This window comes from Catharus ustulatus, chromosome 25, assembly GCF_009819885.2.
Source record: "Catharus ustulatus isolate bCatUst1 chromosome 25, bCatUst1.pri.v2, whole genome shotgun sequence".
NCBI classification, from domain to species: Eukaryota; Metazoa; Chordata; class Aves; order Passeriformes; family Turdidae; genus Catharus; species Catharus ustulatus.
The window spans coordinates 1,287,040-1,307,941 of record NC_046245.1 but is presented as its reverse complement, the minus strand read 5'-3'; the positions used below and the strand labels follow the sequence as shown (position 1 = coordinate 1,307,941).

General features: G+C 51.9%; 1 protein-coding gene across 3 annotated transcripts in view; it reads right to left on the bottom strand.

Moving 5' to 3' along the window:
• PLXNA2 (plexin A2) overlaps positions 1-20,902 on the bottom strand; it is a 158,092-nt gene that overhangs the window by 2,963 nt on the left and 134,227 nt on the right. For all 3 annotated transcript variants that reach the window (XM_033079990.1, XM_033079989.1, XM_033079991.1), the window contains exons 20-30: positions 20,523-20,757; positions 18,474-18,616; positions 15,703-15,971; positions 11,258-11,324; positions 10,662-10,808; positions 9,772-9,931; positions 9,577-9,680; positions 5,354-5,453; positions 3,058-3,248; positions 1,884-2,053; positions 176-388 (exon numbers count right to left, since the gene is read on the bottom strand). In XM_033079990.1, the coding sequence (XP_032935881.1) occupies positions 176-388; positions 1,884-2,053; positions 3,058-3,248; positions 5,354-5,453; positions 9,577-9,680; positions 9,772-9,931; positions 10,662-10,808; positions 11,258-11,324; positions 15,703-15,971; positions 18,474-18,616; positions 20,523-20,757 (1,799 nt within the window). The remainder of the gene's footprint in view (positions 1-175; positions 389-1,883; positions 2,054-3,057; positions 3,249-5,353; positions 5,454-9,576; positions 9,681-9,771; positions 9,932-10,661; positions 10,809-11,257; positions 11,325-15,702; positions 15,972-18,473; positions 18,617-20,522; positions 20,758-20,902) is intronic.

Here is a 20,902-nt window from a genome sequence, read left to right as displayed (position 1 = left end):
GACTGTAATGAGCTGAAAACAAGAGCAGCGATGCTTGGCAGGGCTCAGAACCACCCTGCAGCATCACTGCTGCTCCTCGTGCTCCCCTGGCATCCAGGATGTTCTGCTGTGAGATCCGTGGGGTTTCAGGGAGGATCAGAGCCCCCTGCACCCCTCTCCCACATGCTGCCCTCACCTCTCCACCCAGCTCTTGTAGCTGGGGATGTCCTTGGCGTACAGCAGCTTGTTGGAGGGCGAGTCCTTGCCCAGGCGGTGCTCCGAGGTGGAGCAGGAATCCATGAAGGTCTGAGCCACCACGGACAGGCAGGCGTCCGTGATGCTGCCCTTGTGGATGTCGAACACGAACTGAGGGTTTTTGATCACGTTCACCCAGAAGCGCAGGGGGAGGCTGGGAGGGAGGGAGGGAGAGAGAAACAAAATGAAATGAGGAGGCAAAATGAAATGAGGCAAGGAAAGGGCACTTGCTGCAGATGGTGCTGCAAGGCAGAACATGAATGGTGGGAAGAATGAGAGAAGAATTCACACAGGAGCTGGGCCAAGCCACCAAGCACCAGTGCTGGGCTGTGCTGGACCCTGGGAGCCGCTCCAGGCTCGGATCCCACCCGGAGCAGAGCAGGAGATGAGGGGCAGGGTAGAGTTGGGCACTTTGGGGGGCTGGGGGAGCAGGAGGAGCCCATCAGAGGGGTTGGTGAGAGCAGGGGCAGTCCCAGCACTAATCAGTGCCCAGCCACGCTCCAGCACCTGCGGGTAGGAACCACAGGCTTTGTCCCCAAATCCCGGGGCCTTTGCAATCAAAGGGGAATTATTATTCCTTTTTTTCCTCGGCTGTATAGCAGGATCAAAAAAGCAGCTGCTGCTTTCTATTACCTTTCAAGTCGCAGCTCTCTCTGTCTCTGCTGCTCGCTGAAGGCTGCAGCTTTAACTCTTGCAGTGCTGCAGGAGAGCAGCTCAGCCCCAGCCCCAAGCCCAGCTCCCTCTTCCAAACTTCCATTTGCTTTGACCTGCTCCAGGGGAAGCCTTCTCCCATGTCCCCACCAAAATTCCCTTTCTGGAAATGCTGCAGCTCAGCTGAGATGGGGAGAAGGAAGGTCCAGGCCTGGTGGGGCCTGATGGCTCTGGCAGACCAAACTCTGGTGGTCATTGCTTTATTTTTTCTCGTAATTTCTTGTGATTCTACAGATTTTATCCCAATAACTACTTCTTCGAAGGCTTTAAATGAATTGTTTTGAGCTTCCCACTGCCTTAGCAGGGAACCAGCTTTTGCAGCCATGATTATTAGAGCCTTTTAATCCACGAGGGACTCAGGGGAAAATACCAGGTCTTTAGAGAACAACCGTGCGTTGTGGTTTGTTTTTTTTTTTTTCCCTTTCTTGCAGAGGTAAATTTCCAACCCACAGAGGTTTTAATCCTCAAATAGCAGCAGAGGCAGAGATGTGAGAGCTCCCACTGTTTGGAGGGGCTGGACCTGGTTCCTTCTCCCTGTGCCACCTCCTGCTGATGCCCAAAGGCTGCAGGTGCTCCCCAGAGCGATGGGGAAGGAGCAGCCCCTGGCTGAGCTCTGTGCCCAGCGCAGGGCAGGCACTGCAGCCTTGCTCCACACTCTTCCCAAAATCCAGATGTGCAGATCCACAGCCTGAGAGCTGTGTCCAGCTTGGGTGAGCACTCAGAGACAGCCAGGCCATCCCCCTTCCCTTCCAAATCAGAATATTCCAGCATTTTAGGAGCCTGTTGAACAGCACACAGGCAGCCCAGGCCAGGCTCACACCCCATGGGCAGCACAGCTTTGTGTCCCGCCTTAGGGCACGGCTGGGAATGAACAATTCCCCACAAATTTAGGGATTTTTTCCCCCAGAATCACAGAACACTGAGGTGTTTCCCGTTACCAGTTGCTCTTCCAGGTGTGCCGCACGTCGGTGTCGTGGATGCCGTGCTTGTCCGCCTGCTCGTCCAGGAAGTCGAACATGTACTTGATGGCGAGGGGCAGGGCGCTGCCGCGGTGCACCGTGCTGAACAGCGTCTCAAACAGGTCATCCACGAACTTCTGCAGCGTGCCCTGGGGCAGGATAACCTGTTAGACACCTTCTAATTTTTTTTTAAAATGTGATTTTATTCAGGGGTTTGTTCGCCTCTGTTCGGGGTGGGGGGAAAGTGAAGTTTTCTCTCTACTGAGGGTTTCAGAATTTCTGGGTGAGGCCTTAAGGGCTTCAATTCAACCAAAAGGAGATTCCCAGAGCCAGAAAATACAGAGGGGTAAATGAACATTAGCAAACATGACCCCTGGTGTGATCAGAGACACCTGGTCTGGGAAATGATTGGTAAGAGAACCAGAGCATGAGGACCAAATTATCAGGGAAAGGATCAATAACCAACAGGAGATCAAATACTAAGGATTGTGTAATTTAGAAGCAGTGAATGTGAATTTCTTTGGAGGTTTTATATATAAATACGTGAAAAATGGGGTAAAACCCCACATGTGATGGAATAATTTTCACTGCACAACCCAGGCACATGTGGATGAAATAATTCCTATTTTACATCCTGGCCAGAATAAAGTAATACCTAATTCTGTAATATTGAAAAGATGTCATTGGAGAGTTTCTGTTCTTCCTGCAGGTTTGGTGACAGGAGCAGCAACCCAGGGGGTGAGGGGAGGGACACTAAAGGGACACCAGATGTTGCCAGCCCCAAAAAGTGCCACCACAGATCCCATGGCATCCCAAGATTGGGATTTTTTAAACACTGCTGGAGGATCCCAGGGGAAAGCTCCAGCCTGCAGCTACTCACTCATTTACTCCTTATTTCTAACCTGAAACAATTTTATTTTTTGCTTTCCAAAGCACAGCTGTGTTACCCACACTGATGAGCACATGGGGAAAGGCAGGAAAACCATGTCTGGTCCAGGACATGGGCAAATATTTCTTGCTGCACTCACCAATTTCTGTTTTAACACTGTGCAAATAAAAATAGAGAACTGCAATTGCCTTGAGCGTGAGGAAATCTGGGCTGTGCTTTGGAAAGCAAAAAATAAAATTCCCCAGTGGAATCCAGCCCAGGTACCTTTGTAGCCAGGAGCCTGGTCAGGTAGATCTCAGACACCATCTTGCTGCCCCGGTCTCCCTCCTTCTGGTCGCCGTGGTCGTGGTTCTTGACCAGGTGCCAGACCTTGACGCCGCTCTCCAGGTCGGGGGTGATCATGGGCGCGCGCGAGCGGAGGCTGTCGGGGCTGCCGGTGTAGCGGAACGTGGAGTCTGCCAGGGCAGAGAGGCTGGTCATGGTCACAGCAAAACCCCTCTGCTCCTCCCTCAGTGCCCTCCAAATCCTTGGCACTGTTTTTTTTTTTATTATTTTTATTATTTTTATTTTTTTAAATTAAATGGAAAACCACCGTGGTTTTGTTTTGCGCGCGTTCTTGTTCTGCGCCGCAAAATTTGGTGTTTGCCAAAAATCTGTGCTGGTCTCCATTCATCAAAAAAACCTCAGAATTGAGTTTGTATTTTTTCTCCCATATACTGCCTTTCCTGCCCCACTCACATCCCTCCCTGGGGTGAACTCCTGGTACAGACCCACACAAAAATCCTCCCTGAGTCACAGCTCACACACACTGACCCCAGGCAGAAGCAGAGCCCTGATTTCAGGATTTTGTAAATAATGAGGAGCACAGCCAGCACAAAGGGCAGGAGAAACTGCTTGAGGCTTTCAGGACTCAAACTGAGCATCAACAGCAGAGCCTGAGGCCAGTCCTGCACCCTGTGCCATCCCTGGGCTGAGCAGGTCCGGAAATCATGGGGGAATGTGGCCCTATTAAATCTAAATCTAAATCTAAATCTAAACCTAAATCTAAATCTAAATCTAAATCTAAATCTAAATCTAAATCTAAATCTAAATCTAAACATAAGTATAAATATAAGTATATGTATAAATATAAATATAAATATAAATATAAATATAAATATAAATATAAATATAAATATAAATATAAATATAAATATAAATATAAATATAAAATTTATTTTATCTTTCACTTCCCAAAGAATGTCCTTCCCTGGATCCCTAGCATCTCCAGGAGATGAGGAGCCCAAATGTGCCCTGCTGGATTTTCCTCCCTGCTACATCCCTTTGTTCTCTGGGAATCTCTCATGCATTTTCTCAAGTTTAGCCTTCAGTTCCCTGCTCACCCTCCTCGTCAGGAGTGTGGGGATCGATCGTAAATCAGCTGAGGGAAATACTCAAGTCATTACCAAAGTAGCTGGATTTTCATCCCTGATTAAGGCTTAGATAAATGAGTGCTCCAACTGATATAATTAAGGAGACAGACAGGGGGACAGCTCAGGAAGCATGCAGTAATTCTATTTTTAAACATATCTCTGTACTGATATATAACAGGGGAAGTAAATAAGTATCTAATTTAAATTCTGCCGGCACAATTAGAAATATTAATCTTAACGTGAGCAATGATGGCTCATATTGGCGCTTTGCAAAAGCTCTTGCAGCTGACAGAGATCAATGAGCACTGAGGCTCAGGCTGTGACACCCAGCCTTGGTTTTCCATTCCCTGGGCTCTGGGATGTGTTGGACACTCGTGGGCCAGGCACAAATCCCTTTTCTCCTGGATTTTACCTCAACTCTCCCCTGCTTTTGGCTCCTCAGAACACTTGCTCGAGCTAAAAGCCAACATTATTTTGGGAGCTATAAACAGGAGGAGGAGATGGCTTTGTCAGGAGACTTTTTGCTGGTAAAACACTCTGTGAAATGAACGATAATGAAAGATCAGCACTCGGGAGATTTTGCCACTGCTGCCTTTTATGGAAGTCTATTATTACAATTATTGTGGATTTAGTGTTCCAAGCGTGCACCTGGCACCTCCAGGCTCATTTTCTCAGGCTGCAGCATCTTCAGGGACCCTCTGGAATGTGCTGAGCCCTTCTATTATGCAAATGAGGAATTCCCAGGTGTGCACATCCCTGCACTCTGTGCTAAGATTGCCCTTCCCCATTTGTGACCCATTAAGATCCTGCACTTGGGGAGGAAATGGGGAGGGATCAGCTTTGTCTGTGCTGCAGGGGAAGGGCTCCAAGATCCTCTCCTGCATCACCCATCCCCTCTGAGCCCTCAGAACCTTCCCAATTCCCACATTCCCAAAGGCTGCTCCTGTGCTGGGCATTTCCTTTTCCCTCCTCTCACTTTTCCTGGTCCTTCTGCTGTTTTCACAGCAGGAAAAAACTTTGCAATCCAAACCAGTATCCAGGGAAGTTTTTTCTGTTTGGATTTATTTGTTTTGGGTGGTTCTTTAGGGGTCCTGCTGCTTTTTCCCCCCTAAATCCCAGTGAGCCATCCCTCCCATCCCCTCTCTCACCGTATCTGCTGATGGATGTCCTGGAGATGCTGGCAGAGGCAGGGATGTTGTAGGAGGAGGTTTGCTTGGGGACCAGAGCCACCACGGAGCGGTCTGACACCTGGGGAGCAAAGCAGGAGCAGCTCAGGGGGATTCCCTGGCCACTCTGGGACCCCTGATCCAGCAAATCCCAAGGGGAGCTCAGGACACAGCCCCAGGCTCCAGCCAGAGCCTGAAGTAAATTAGGGATAAATCAAAAGATGTGGTGAAGATGCTTTTGGTCGTTGTGATTTAAGATTATGCCTTACCCAATAAAAATGAGAATCTCAAGAATTGTTGTGATCCAATTAAAGTAACAATGCAGAGGGAATAAAAGGGCTGTAATAACGTTATGGGCCATAAAACATTCCTATTAAACCATTTTTTATTTTAGCAATTTTTACGAACTTTAAAAGTTTGATTTACAGCAGAGCAAGTCATAAAGCCATCTTTCAGGGTATTTAATTGTTATCCCTTTACTGCTCCAGAGAAGGAATTAAACACTGGGAAGTCAAACTATAAATGAACATTAGCGCTAACAAGGTTTTGTTACAGCAGATTTTAGTAGCCATGTTTAATTTTATCCTCCCTATAAATCTGGTAGTCACTGGAAGTTTTCTAACTTATTCCCCTTAATTAAGGATCTGCAGGTTTCCAGGGATTGGGCCTGAGTAGCTTTTAATTTTGAACTTGTGACCTGTGGTGCAGCACAGGGAGGGAGCAGAGAGTCACCACGGCTCAGCACAAGAGAAATGCCCCTTCCTGATGCAGGAATTGCTTTTTTTTGGGGCTAAATCCTGCATTATTTACCAGGAATCTCTATGGAGGGAGGTTTTCTGCTCCCCCAGCAGCTCCAGGGGTTTGTGCAGCACCAAGGGGAGCAGCACACCACGACCTGTGCTGCCTCCAAAGCCTTGGGCTCCATCCAGACGAGAATTTCACAGAAATCTGAGCTGTTATTATTGCTGCTGATAGTGGAAATAATGGTTACCAGTGTTTCACAGCACAAAAGTGAGATTTTTCTAAGGAAAACACCCCGAACACCTCCATTATTTCCTTTGCTGCTCCTGCCTCACTTCATCCCATTTATTAAGTCGGTGGAAGGAGTGATCAGTGCTGATATTATTTTCTTTTAGCTGCCACTTCTCCAGGGAGAAACCCGAGCTCAGGGTGCTCCCGTGCCAGATCCATTTCCACCAGGGCTGTGCTGAACAGAGAGGCACTAAAAATTCCACACACACACAAAAGAGGGTTCTCACTCTGTAAATTTGGGGTGGGATGGCTGCTGGCAGCTCAGCCCCAGCAGCTGCAGCTCAGCCTCAGGTGCACACAGCACCCCTGGGATGCACTCCCAGCTGCCTGCCTGCTTCACAGCTTCACAAATATTCTGATTATTCTACAAGCTGGGGTACAAAACACCTTACAGGCAGGGGGAATAAAAGCTGGGCAGGGGGAGAAGGGAGCCCAGACCATGGAGTTGTGTTTGGGAAATCACGATGACGATTCCATCTGCACCACCCTCCCCTCCCAAGCCTCGTTTTCCACCCAAAACTTCCCTTTTCTCCTTCTAATTTTTCACTGAAAGCAGTTTCCTGGTCTCCAGGCTGGAAGGGGCTGACAGGTATTCATGCTCTGCTGCCTCTGAGTTAACCCTGCGTGAGCCACTGTAAATCATTCAATATTAAATTCAGTGTTTCATTTTTCCTGAGTGAAACCACACGGGGCAGGACTCTCCCATGGAGTTTAATAGCCATGAAACCAAGAGGATATGACACAAATGTAACACAAATCCTTGCCATGTGTAACAGCTCCAGAGAATTTAACAAAGAATCACACTTATTTAAGCTACACATCTATTTTTATAAATGAAGAAATAAGCAGGAGGTGCATAGCTCTCTCTATAATTTCATGAAGTGGTTTAAAACTATTAGAAAAGTGAATATTTCTCTTTAATTCCAATTTGGGTTTTGTATGTGAAGGCTCCCCATGAGAAATGCATTTGATCAGTTATTGTGTTTTTGTGATTCTAATGCAGAAAACAAAAGCAAAATGCAAGGTGCAGGAGTGGAGCTGGGAAACCCTGGGGATGGAATCAGCACCCTGAGGGCACAGTGAGGAGGAGGAGGGTGCTTTGGGATCTGTTTTACTGTGCAGTCCTGGAATATCTGTAGTTTTGATACCTAATGAAAACTTCTACTCCAGCAGGGAAAAAAAACCAACAAATTGGTAAGAATAAAAAATAATAATAATAAAAAAAATCTGTTAGTTTTTTGCAAAAGCCTCTCCTTGACAGGATTTCTGCTACAGTTAAAAGAATTTGGCTTCTCTTTAATGCCTGAGACAGCTCCTTTGGGCTGAGCTACTCGGGCCAGAGCAGGCAGACTCGTGTCACTCCTGGCTGGATGTTTGCCTGCCAACTCCTCCTTTCTTCCAGAGCAAACCTGACATTCAAACGGCAGCGAGAGCTGCAGCATCTCCAGTGCTGCGAGGGGTTTGTTTATTTTAAGGGGAAGCTTTTGGCTGAGGTTTTCCCACAGGCAGTGGAATGAAAGTTCTCCCTCCCCCAGCATCCAGCACACATCAGACAGGCACAGCTTTCACTTGTGACTTCCTCACGATGACTTTTAAAGATCAAGGCACAATAAAGTCTCGCTGCTTCCCTGCATGTTGGTTAATCCCTTGCAACTGTCAGGTAAAACAGATTTTTAGGAACAATGGAATTAATCTGCGCAACTCCTCTGACATTTTACGGTAATCTGTGTTTAAATCCTGGGGGCTGCTTGGCAAAGTTGACCCTGGAGGTGTTTTTTAACATGCACTGTGCATATTGATGGCACCGTGCTGCCTGCTTGCAGGGCTCCTGTCAATACTGGCTCCCGTTCAAGTCCCCCAGCGTGAGGCAGCCTGATGGGCTGGAGATGCTGGATAAACAGGGAGAGATGCCAGATTAAACACTGAGCACTTCTGGGGAGGTGCTGATGGGCAGGAGCAGGTTACAGGTCCCAATTAATGCAGTTATCCTGTGCTGCAGGCAGGCTGGCAGGGAAAGCCTTTGATTCCCTCCAACCAAACCTTCCTCAGCCCCTCCTCACCTCTCCTCCCCTCTTTTGCTTGGATTCCCTCTAACCAAACCTTCCTCAGCTCCCTCTCTCCCCATCTTTCACACTGCAAGGAGCCCTTCCCAGCAGACTCTGCCCTATCCAGAACCTAAAGATGGCAAAATTTCCAAGGATTCCTCCTCACCCACCCTGTCTGAGCACCCTCACTGCCTGGCTCCACTTTCCTATGAATTTAAGCCTCCCCTGATGCCCTCCAGGCTGTCCCAAACCCCCAAACAAAGCCCCAAACCCTCTGTGCTGCCCTCCAGGCTGTCCCAGACCCCAGACAAAGCCCCAAATCCCCTGTGCTGCCCTCCAGGCTGCCCCAAACCTCAGACAAATTCCCAAACCCCCTGTGCTGTCCTCCAGGCTGTCCCAGACCCCAGATAAATCCCCAAACCCCCTGTGCTGCCCTCCAGGCTGTCCCAGACCCCAGATAAATCCCCAAACCCCCTGTGCTGCCCTCCAGGCTGCCCCAAATCCCAAACAAAGCCCCAAACCCCCTGTGCTGCCCTCCAGGCTGCCCCAAATCCCAAACAAAGCCCCAAACCCCCTGTGCTACCCTCCAGGCTGTCCCAAACTCCCAAACAAAGCCCCAAACCCCCTGTGTTGCCCTCCAGGCTGTCCCAGACCCCAGACAAAGCCCTAAACCCCCCCTGCTGCCCTCCAGGCTGTCCCAAACCCCAGACAAAGCCCCAAACCCCCTGTGTTGCCCTCCAGGCTGTCCCAAACCCCCTGTGCTGCCCTCCAGGCTGTCCCAGACCCCAAACAAAGCCCCCAACCCCTTGTGCTGCCCTCCAGGCTGTCCCAAACCCCCTGTGTGCCCTCCCCAGACTCCTCACCCCAGCAGTGTCAGCCCAGCCCCTTCACTGCTCCCCCTGCCTCTCTCCCATGGCTGGCAGGTTTAATTCAGCCAATTTTCAACTCTGCTGCTCCCTCTGAGCTCGGTGTCTGCTGCTTTCCCCCCAAATGCTGGAGCACACGGATCCCTCCTGGTTTATCACATAAACGTGACCTCCCTGTCTGCCTGGGCAGATGAGACCCTTGGGAATGAGGTTCCTGAGGTTCTTTTCCCTGCTGGCAGCTGCCAGAGGGGCTGTCCCTCACCTGATAGTGCACCAGGGTGTTGAGGCGCTTCCAGTCCCCCTCGATCTTGGTGGTGATGTCCTCGTCCTGCAGCACCACGCGGGCGATGCGGCCCTGCCGCCACTCTGGGACAGGGGACAGCCACGGTCAGAGGGGCCCAGCCCTGCAAACCCCCCCCTCTGCTCACCCCCCTCCCACCAGGCACCTCCCTCCTACCCAAATCCATGTCCACAGCTCTGGGTCTTTGGGAATAGGGGACGTTTTTGTACACGGCGTCCAGGATCTTCTCCTTGACCTGGGTGATGGTGTCGCAGTTCAGCACCTTCACGGGGATCTCTGGGCTGTTCTCATTGTCTGGGTTCACACAGTTCAGGATCTGAAAGAGAAGAACCCCACCATGCTCTACAGGAGTCACAACAACCTCTTCCCATACAAAACCCCACTGCAGCCCCAAATGCATCCCTGTGGATGGTACAATTCCTCCAAAGCCATCTTCCCCTGGAACTTGCTATAATAGATAAGATACCCTAGATACCAAGGTTGAGCCAAATTCCTTAAGAATTTGGTCACTCTCTAACACCTTGGAAGATAATTGGTTAGAAATTAGTTTGTGTAATTGGTCAGTTCACCTTCAGAACTTCTCACTTAGATTGGATGCTGTATAAACTTTTATTGGCTGTAGTTTCAATCCCCCCTGAACCCATAAATGTGAGTGTGTGCCCTTTGTCTCTGAGAGAATCCTGCCTGACACCCTCACATGAAATAAAGATTCTTGTGGAACACAAGCAAGGCTCTGCTCTTTCTCTGCTGGTTGATGTGAGCTTTCTGAGATATAGCCAAATGATTTTAGCACTCTCTGGTCCTGGCAAATACCACCAGGGACCAAAAAGAAAGCCATACATCCCTGCTATTGCATCCATAATATTTATACAATTATTGCTGGGAGGGGAGCTCTGGGTGTCCATTTTCTGCAGGAGGGCAGTGCCCAGAGCACAGGGAGATAAAACCTCACACCAAACCTGCAAACCGGGGACACACCTGGCTGGGACAGGGCCATGGCACCTCAGGCAGTGTCCTGAGGTCACAGCTGAGGATTCCCCACTCACCAGGGTCTTGTACTCGATCTGCTGCCGGATGAGCTTGTCCTCGCTCAGGGAGTAGCGCGCCTCGCCCGTGATGGCATCGATGGGGCCCTTCTCCATCTGCTGCTTGATGGCACAGTAGAGCATGAACAGGGGCTCTCCAGCACACTCCTGCACGAGAGGGGCACACCACACTCACCAGGGTGAAGCTGCCTCTGCCCCGTTTGGCACAGGATTCCTCCCAGCTCAGCCCCACTGACTCAATCTCAGCGTGCAGCCCTGCAGAGCCACAGCCAAACCCACGAGCTCCACTGCTCCATGGCTGGCTTTGGAAAATCCCTCCTGAATCTATGTGGTTGTAAAAAAATGGAATTTGAGGTGTCGAGCTCACTGTTCGCTCCCCTGGAGCACATTCAGTGAGGCTTCCAAAGCCACAAATTAAGTTAAAAGCTATGGAGGCGTGAAGAGGTGAGAATTTCCCTCAGGTACCACAGAGGTGGAACAGAACCTCCTTTAGTGGGAATTTCCACCTCTCCATCCTTGCTAATCCATTTTTTGGAGGCTGGTGGAAGAGTTTCACCCCTGGGGAGGGTGAAGCAGCAGAGGGATCCCCTCTTTACCTTGAGGAATCGGTGCAGCAGGAAGGCAAACCAGTTGGTCAGCATCTTCTCGGCCACCGACTCGGTCCTGGGGAGGCAGGAGGGGACACATCACACACGGAGCCCCCAAATCTGCACCTGGCACAGCCCCCATGGGTGAGGACAGCGCTGTCCCCGTGTCCCTGCAGCGCTGCCAGCCCTGGTGGGGCTGGGGACAGCCGGGATGGGGACAGCAGGGATGGGGACAGCAGGGATGGGGACAGCCAGCCTGGGGACAGCAGGGCTGGGGACAACCGGGATGGGGACAGCCAGCCTGGGGACAGCAGGGCTGGGGACAGCAGAGCTGGGGACAGCAGGGCTGGGGACAGCCAGCCTGGGGACAGCCAGCCTGGGGACACTCGGCTCCTCGCACGTGGCACAAATTACAGGCTGGCTCAGTAAATCACAGGGATTTACAGCAGCTCCTGGCAATCAGGGACAGCCGAGTGACAATGGCAGGGAAATTGCAGCTTTCTCCCCAGTCCCACCCAGTGTCCTCTCCCCACATTGTGCCCGAGATTATCTCTAATTTCAGTACAATGGCTCCTAATGGTGGTTTTTAACGCTGCCTCTGCAGGGCCCAGCTTTACGGCTTCCCTTAAAGCTCCACAGCCCCTGGGATGGGATGGGATTTGGGATGGGATGGGATGGGATCAGTGGGATGGGATGGGATGGGATGGGATAATGGGATGGGATTTGGGATGGGATGGGATTTGGGATGGGATGGGGTGGGGTGGGATGGGATGGGGTGGGGTGGGATAATGGGATGGGATTGGATTTGGGATGGGATGGGATGGGATGGGATAATGGGATGGGATGGGATAATGGGATGGGATTTGGGATGGCTCTGCTGGCTGCAGGGTGTCTCATATTGGAGCCCCAGCCCCATGCAGGGAAGAGCTGCTGTGCTGCAGCCTGGTCAGCTGTGACCATGACCCTGGCCAGCTGTGACCATGACCCTGGCCAGCTGTGACCATGGCATTGCCAGCACCACCAGCCTTCCCCTCACTGACACCAGATCTGGCCCAAATTCCAGCAAGCAAAGAGGGATGGATGCATTCCCTGCATCCTTTCCCTAGGGACTGATCCCTCTGCCCTCACCAGAACCAGGTCACCTCCTCCCTGTTCTGGACACGGTCACACCTCACTCCAGACCCATTTTCTCCATTCTTCCCCTTAAATGAGGGACTGCCTCTTGCTGGGAATCCCCACAGCATTCCCAGTGCTTGGAATTACAAGCACAGACCAAAGGAGCACAGGGCTTGATTCCAGAGCCAAGCAGATCAGGAATAAGCAGGAGCCAGAGATTTCAGCAAACAAAAAGTGACACCAGTCGGCCAACAGAGCTGGGGTCACATCATCCATCATCTCCTAGGATGGCAACATCTGTCAGGAATCCGTGAAAACGTCTGCAGATCCCCAAAGAATTTAAGCCTGAATTGATTAGCTGCCGAAAATTTCATCCTACAAATTGACACACACATGGATCTCCTGTTTGAAATACTTCAGGCACCCAATTAAAGAGCACCAGCACCCTTCCAAACAGCTCTAGAGAATGGAGAGGCAGTGACATGAGCCACAGAAGACGTGAAAAACTCAGAAAATAATACATTCAGCACTTCAGGGGGAATATTTATTTAATAAACGACTTTGTTAATAGAATATTAAATGAAGAATTAGCCCTCCCAGTGAAGCTGCTGAGTCCTGTCCCTGTGGGCTGCTCATGGCCTGACACCAGCTCTGCAAAAAGCACTGAAATGTGGAGAGGCAGAGAAATTGGGGCATTTTCAGGGGAGAATGGGATGGGATGGATGGGATACTCCAGGCCTGGCTCTTCCCTTTTATTTCTTTATCAGAAATACCAGATCAGCTGAACAGAGCAGCACAAAGAAACCCCTGGGAGCATCCCTGTCCAATCCCATTTCTCCTGAGCTTCCAGCACGGAATCTGCTCCCAGCACAGCCTGACCATGAGATATTTGCAGAGCCCCAGTCCTGGGCACAGCAATGGACTCAATACTGGGCTCATCCTCCCTGCCCTGTGCTGGCTGGGAGCTCCCAACCTCCCTGGGAACGGCTGCATGGAGCATCCCTGCCCTCCTGTGCCCTGGAAATGGGAAACTGCCTCACAGCCCAGGGCCTGGCCTTCCAAAGGGCTCTGCTGAGCCCCAAATCTGCTGAGCCCCCAAATCTGCTGAGCCCCAGATCTGCTGAGCCCCCAAATCTGCTGAGCCCCAGATCTGCTGAGCCCCCAAATCTGCTGAGCCCCAAATCTGCTGAACCCCAAATCTGCTGAGCCCCAAATCTCCTGAGCCCCCAGATCTGCTGAGCCCCCAGATCTGCTGAGCCCCAAATCTGCTGAACCCCAAATCTGCTGAGCCCCAAATCTGCTGAGCCCCAGATCTGCTGAGCCCCAAATCTGCTGAGCCCCAAATCTGCTGAGCCCCAAATCTGCTGAGCCCCTGATCTGCTGCCAGGTTTTGAGCTGCCCCAACCAGCAGCGCTCTGTGCCATCACCGGCCTCTTGATGCTCTGAAAGATTTGCCCCAAAAATAAAAAATAATCTCCTGGAGATTACAAGGGAAGAGAATCCCCAGCCTTGGAGCAAACCCTTCTCCTGCTGGCCACAGGAGGAGGGCACAGCAGCTCCAGAGATGATTTTCCAAAGGAGCTGACGCCCGGCCCTGGCTGCTCCGCCAGTTCCTGAGGCACCGGCGAGAAAACAAACCTAAACACAACGAGCTGAGAGCAGCTAAAAAATAAATATGTATTTTATTAATTCTCCCTGCTCTATGTAGGTCTCCAAACTGCTGTTGCCAGCAACCAGAGCAGCTGTTTGATTTAACGTCAACTTTCTTGCTGTCTCCCGCGAGGGGCAGCCGTGGAAGAAAGAGAGAGGAAGAAAGAGGGAAAGAACTGAGTGTCAGTTATCAACTGCTGCCACCAGAGAGCTCAAAACATTTTAAAAAATAGTGTTTCACTTCATGGCTGATCACTCCTTATTAAGTCAGAGCAAGGAGTTCCAGGCTGGGCTGGAACAGGATTGGGAAAGGTCTCCAGCCCAAGGTTTAATAGGATCTGGAGTATCAGGACAAGGAAAAAAGCTCTTAAAATAAAAGGGAGTAGATTCAGAGTTGATATAAAGCAGGAATTGTTAAAAGGGTGGTGAAACATTGCCCAGATTGGTGGTAGATGCCCCATTCCTGGGAAGATCCAAATTTCTATAGGTAAATTCTGGTGGAGGACAGACAGCCTAAAGGACAAACAACCTAAAGGACAGACAGCCCCAAGGACAGACAGGACAGACAGTCCACAGCACAGCCCAAAGGACAGACAACCTAAAGGACAGACAGGACAGACAACCTAAAGGACAGACAGCCCACAGGACAGACAGGACAGACACCCAAAGGACAGAGAGCCCAAAGGACAGAGAGTCCACAGGACAGACAGCCCAAAGGACAGACAGGACAGACAGGACAGACAGGACAGACAGGACAGACAGCCCAAAGGACAGCCCACAGGACAGACAGCCCAAAGGACAGACAGCCCAAAGGACAGACAGGACAGACAGGACAGACAGGACAGACAGGACAGACAGCCCACAGCCCTGACTCCTTGCTGGCTGTGCAGCGAGGAGGGGGCACAGCTCTTATCACCATCCCAGTGTTTTTTGGAGAGCCAGGAAAAGTCATTATTGATGGCTGAGGCAGAAGACGCCTTCCCAGCGACTCGTCGAACCACGGGGGAAATTAAGGCGGCTTCCTTTGCCAGGATGAGTTATTGCCTCCGCAAACACAGCCAGATTTAAAGCAATTTCCTGTCAAGTATATTCATTGTGGCTGCAGGGACCCCTGAAATTTTCCTGGAGCTGTGAAATGCTCCCCTCTCTCCAGTGTGGTGCCAGCAGAGCCCCAGCACAGCTGAGGGGCAGCGCTGGCCAAGGCTCTGCAGGACCCCGAGGATGTGCAGAACAGGGGGAGCTTTTTCTCTGTGGTCATTGTTATGCCCCACATTCATGCTCATCTTTTCACAATTTTCTTGGTGCCACTCCCCAGCTCTGCCTTGGGTGAGCTGCTCAATCCATCCTGGAGCTCCTGGCACACAAATGCTGCTCCCCAGCCAGGCAGAGCCAGAGAATCTGGTTTGAGACTGTGAGCTCCCAGAGCAGGGCTAACCCCACGTCCTGAAGATGGGTGAGGAAATGAGAGGGAATCCTCCATGGAGAGCTGAGATTCCCCCCAAACACCTGCAGAGCCACAGAATGCTGCTATCCACCAGCTTGGGCACAACCTCAGAGAGCACTGAGCACAACCTGAGCCCAATCCCCACCTCACCAACCAGACCAGACCACGCTGAGACCCCCCTGGGCAGCCCCTTCCAGCCCTTCCCACGCAGAAATTCCTCCCGGCACCCCCTCCCCGGCCTCACCTGCGCAGGAGCAGCTTGGGGTGGTTCTTGTTCTCCAGGTTCTTCTCGATGAGGTCGGAGAGCAGCTGCTTGAGGACGTCGGTGGCGTACTCCAGCTTGCCCTGCAGCCCCGTCATGATGAGCGAGGCCACGTTGCCGCGGTCGCGCATGGAGAAGCTGCGCTGCAGCTCCAGCGTGCGGATGAAGGTCAGCAGGAACACCTTGTTGTTGATCAGCTGGGCAAAGAGCTTCAGGGCCTTCTCCACGCTCTGCTGCCCGTTCCCCTGCACCTGCGGGAGGAGAGCGCGGCCGTCAGCCACGGCACGGGGGGCAGGGGGACAAGGGGACAAAGGGACAAGGGACAAGGGGAAAAAGGACCAGGGGACAAGGGGACAAGGGACAAGGGGACAAAGGACAAAGGGACAAAGGACAAGGGGACAAGGGGACAAGAGGACAAGGGGACAAGGGGACAAGGGGACAAGGGACAAGGGGACAAAGGGACAAGGGGATGAGGGGACAAGGGGACAAGGGGACGAGGGGGCAAAGGGACAAGGGACAAGGGGATGAGGGGACAAGGGGACAAGGGGACAAGGGGAAAAAGGGACAAGGGGACAAAGGACAAGGGGACAAGGGGGCAAGGGGGAAAAGGGACAAGGGGACAAGGGGATGAGGGGACAAGGGGACAAAGGGACAAGGGGACAAAGGGAAAAGGGGACAAAGGGACAAGGGGACAAGGGACAAGGGGAAAAAGGGACAAGAGGACAAAGGGACAAGGGGACAAAGGGACAAAGGGACAAGGGACGGGAGGGCAGTGCTGCAGCACCCAGGGGTCACCCTGAATTTGGGTCACTCTTTCCTGGGGTCACCTTGCCCTGGGGTCACCCTGCCAGCACTGGGGAAATCACAGGAGCAGAGAATGGTTTGGGTGGGATTTTTGATTGAAAATCATCTCATCTCACCCCCTGCCATGGCAGGGACACCTTCCACTAATCCAGGGTGCTCCAACCCAGCCTCAGACGCTTCCAGGGATCCAGGGACAGCCACAGCTTCTCTGGGCACCTGTGGCAGCCCTGCCCACCCTCCCAGGGAACAATTCCTGCCCCATATCCCATCCAACCCTGCCCTCTCCCAGTCTGAATCCATTCTCCCTTGTCCTGTCCCAGCAGTTCCTGGTTATCAGTCCCAGCTCCAGCTCTCCTGTCCCCCTGTCAGAACCTGGAAGGTGCTGGGAGGTCTCCACACAACTTTCTCTTCTCCACACTGAACATTTCCAGCTGTCCCAGCCTGTTCCAGTCCCCTGAGTAATTTCCTGGCCTCCTCTGGACTTGCTCCAGCACTTCCATGTCCCTGGGGGCATCAGAAGTGTGCACAGGATGGTTTAACCCTGGCTGCCCCATCCCTCAGGGGCTCAGCATCCCCTGATGTGGGTTTGGCCCATCCTGAGCAAAGCTCCCCCTGCACAGCTCCCCCGAATCCTGGCTGGGAGCTGCACTCTGTGCACGCCATAAAGCAGCAGTTTGAGCCCAATGGCCCCCGAAATGACACCCAGTTCTGCTTGTTCTGCACAAAAAGTGACACTCTTGTAAGTAAATTAAATACTAATTTAGACTATTGCTTTATTATGGGCCAAGTGTAAAAAATTAATTGAGGCTTTCAGCCAGTTGTGGATTCAAGTAATTCATTACAAGTGAAAATGATGAACTGCATGAAGCAACTCTTTACCAAACATCTTGGAGAGTTATGTATTGGTTTTACTAACGTTACATAATTAAGCAACTGTGTAATTGGCAACACATTTATCACTTCTGCAATTCTGTTTTTCATGAGTGAAAAAGAAGCATTCATATTTGTTTGCTGGAGCATCAGCTTCTTTGGCAACTCCAACAGCAAACATAATGCATGGAGCTGGAAAACTCGGAGCAGGAATGGGCTGGGAGAGGCTGCTTCTGTTTCAGCAGCACCACGGTGACTGCTTGGTGCTGGTGGCCGAGGAAAAAAACCCAAATTAATGCTTTAATGGTGGGAAGTGCCTGCCTGGAAAAGGAATCCAGCCCTGGAGCAAGCAGGGCTCCTCCCTCCCAGCTCTGTGAGGAGCAGACAGGATTCCAGGATTTACTGGGGCAATCCCAGCCTCTGAAAAGCTGAGCTCTGGATTTCACACTGGAGGATGGCAGCCCCATCCCAGGGTGGGGATCACAGCCCCGTCCCAGCTGTGAGATGATGTTTATTAATCCCCATCCTTGGTTTGGCCTCTCCCAGGTGAGCAGGGCCCATTTGCCAGGTGCACTGATGGACCCTTGAATGTTCCCAATTCCTCTGTACTCCCAGGGAAAGTTTTCCATATATTTTTACACACTCCTGGTGGCAAAACCAGGGAGATGGAAGTGTTTTCTCAGAGGCTGGAATGCCTGGGCATTCTCCTTGCCCTCCTGTGGACACGAGAGGGAACAGCAGCAGGATGCTCTGGGCAGGATGCTCCAGGCACTTCTCCATCCCCTGCCCCACGAGGAGAACTTTAGAGCACACCACAACTGCTCTGCCCTGCTCTGCTGCTGCCCTAGAGCGATATAAACCCCCATAAAATAAAAATAAACCAACAGCAGGGAGGAGAAACCGAAAGAAATCCAGCAATATGGCAGGAGATAAAACTCCAAGCTGGGAGTTAAAACAAACTCAAGGCTCAGCCTGCTGACCCCAGGGCACCCAATAACGTTTGGTGTGGAGCCAGGAAGGTGCTGCAGGGTTTCCTGCTGGTTCCTGAGGCTCGGGGGAATTTGGAGAGCTGAGGTTACCTCGAGCTCCCGCAGCACGGGGTGATCCTCGATGCCGGGGAACAGCACGCGCATGGCGTAGGTGCGGTAATCCAGGTACGGGATCCCCGAGCGGTCCAGGTCGCTGGTCAGCTCGTTGATGTCCGTCTGCAGCTCTGCAAAAGCTGTTCAGGGGAGAGAACGGCACAGGGAGAGCTCAGGGAGAGCTCAGGGACAGCTCAGGGAGAGCTCAGGGACAGCTCAGGGAGAGCTCAGGGACAGCACAGGGAGAGCTCAGGGAGAGCTCCACTCTCCCCCCTTCTCCAGGAGGTTTTGGGAGAAGGTTTAGGGCAGGGCTGGGTGCCTGCTCTCCCCGTGGGCTCGGCCCAGGGAAGGATTCCAGGGAGCTCAGACAGCCCTGGAGGCTCTGTCTGAGCGGCTAAGGGTGGGAGAGCAGCGCTGCTCTGCTCGGGAGAACAAAGCTGCGGTTCATTTGTATGCAGTTCACACCTGTGCACGCACACCTAGAGCACCTTTAAAGGCTGCACAGAGAAACGAGGATCTGTTTTCATAACTCCGTGCCTCCCCTATTTTCCTTTCTTCTTGTTTTCCTCCTCTATCAACAGTTGCCAAGACAATCAAATCTGATGCAGATCAAATCTGAGCTGCTGCAGGGGTCAGGGAAGGATCGTTCTTCCTCCCCTAACACCGTGTTATACAACTGGATGTGTCTCCTCGTGTTCCCTCTCCAGAGTGTGACACGCTGGCTCAGGAAGCCTCTGTGCCCCAGCTGGGCTGTGCCAAACCCAATCTGGGGCTGCTCCTCAATATATCTCAATTTTTGCCCTGTGCTTTCAAGGCTACCCTCGAAATCAGCTGAACAAATCCAATGCAAGTCTCTGTTTCCACTATGAAATCTGCAGCTATTTATTTCACTTTGATTGATTGAGCCCCTTCCCAGGTGGGAGGATGTAGGAAACAACAGCAGCACAAAAATCCACCTGCAGACCCCAAGGAGAACCCACAAACAAAACCTGAGGAGAACCTACAAACCCCAATAAACACCCACAAACAAAACCTGAGGAGCACCCACAAACCCCATGAAGAACCTACAAACCCCAAGGAGCATCCAAAAACAAACCCCAGGGACCATCCAAAAACCCCAAGGAGCACTCACAAACCCCAAGGAGCACCCATACACCTCCATGGAAAACCCACAAACCTCAATGAGCATCCACAAACCCCAAGGAGCACCTAAAAAAACCCCAAGGAGCACCCACAAACCCCAAGGAGCACCCACAAACAAACTCCAATAAGCACCCACAAACAAACCCCAAGGAGCATCCACAAACAAACCCCAAGGAGAACCCACAAAACCCAATAAACACCCACAAACAAACCCTGAGGAACACCCACAAACCCCAAGGAGCATCCACAAACCTCAATGAGCATCCACAAACCCCAAGGAGCATCCACAAACTCCAATAAGCACCCACAAACAAACCACAAGGAGCATCCACAAACCCCAAGGAGAATCCACGAACCCTAAAGAGTACCCACAAACCCCAATAAACACCCACAAACAAACCCCAAGGAGAACCCACAAACCCCAATAAACACCCACAAACAAACCCTGAGGAACACCCACAAACCCCAAGGAGCATCCACAAACCCCAAGAAGAACCTACAAACCCCAAGGAGTATCCACAAACCTCAATGAGTATCCACAAACTCCAAGGAGAACCCACAAACCCCAATAAACACCCCCAAACAAACCCCAAGGAGTACCCACAAACAAACCCCAAGAAGAACCCATACACCCCTGAGGAGAACCCACAAACCTCAATGAGCATCCATAAACCCCAAGGAGAACCCACAAACTCCAATAAACACCCCCAAACAAACCCAAGGAGCACCCACAAACCCCAATAAACACCCCCAAACAAACCCAAGGAGCACCACAACCCCCAATAAACACCCCCAAACACACCCAAGGAGCACCCACCCAGCTCCCCCCTGCAAACCCCGGGCACTGGCGGAGCTGTGACCCCACCCAGGGAGCTGCAGCGCCCGGGCTGGGCTGGCACTGACCCTCCTTGCACTCCAGGGCCACCCGGGACTCCAGGTTGTCCATCTGCATCTGCAGCCTCTTGAGGGTGAGGTCGTTCTCGCGGGACTTGCGCTTGTAGGCGATGAGGACGATGATGACGATGACGAGGAGCAGCGAGCCGCCGGCCGCGATGCTGACGATGGCGGGGAGGGTCAGGAGGCTGTCGGACACGATGCTCACGGAGCCAGGCGAGAAGAGCACGCCCCCAACACGCACCTGCAGGGTGGGCACAGCTTGGGGTGCGTCCCTGAGCCCCGTGGGAGCACACAGCACAAAACCCCAAATGCCTTCAGACTCTTGGGGCTGCTTGTGTGAGCGCAGGGAGGCTTCAAGGGATGATAAATGTGCCAGCCCTTCACTA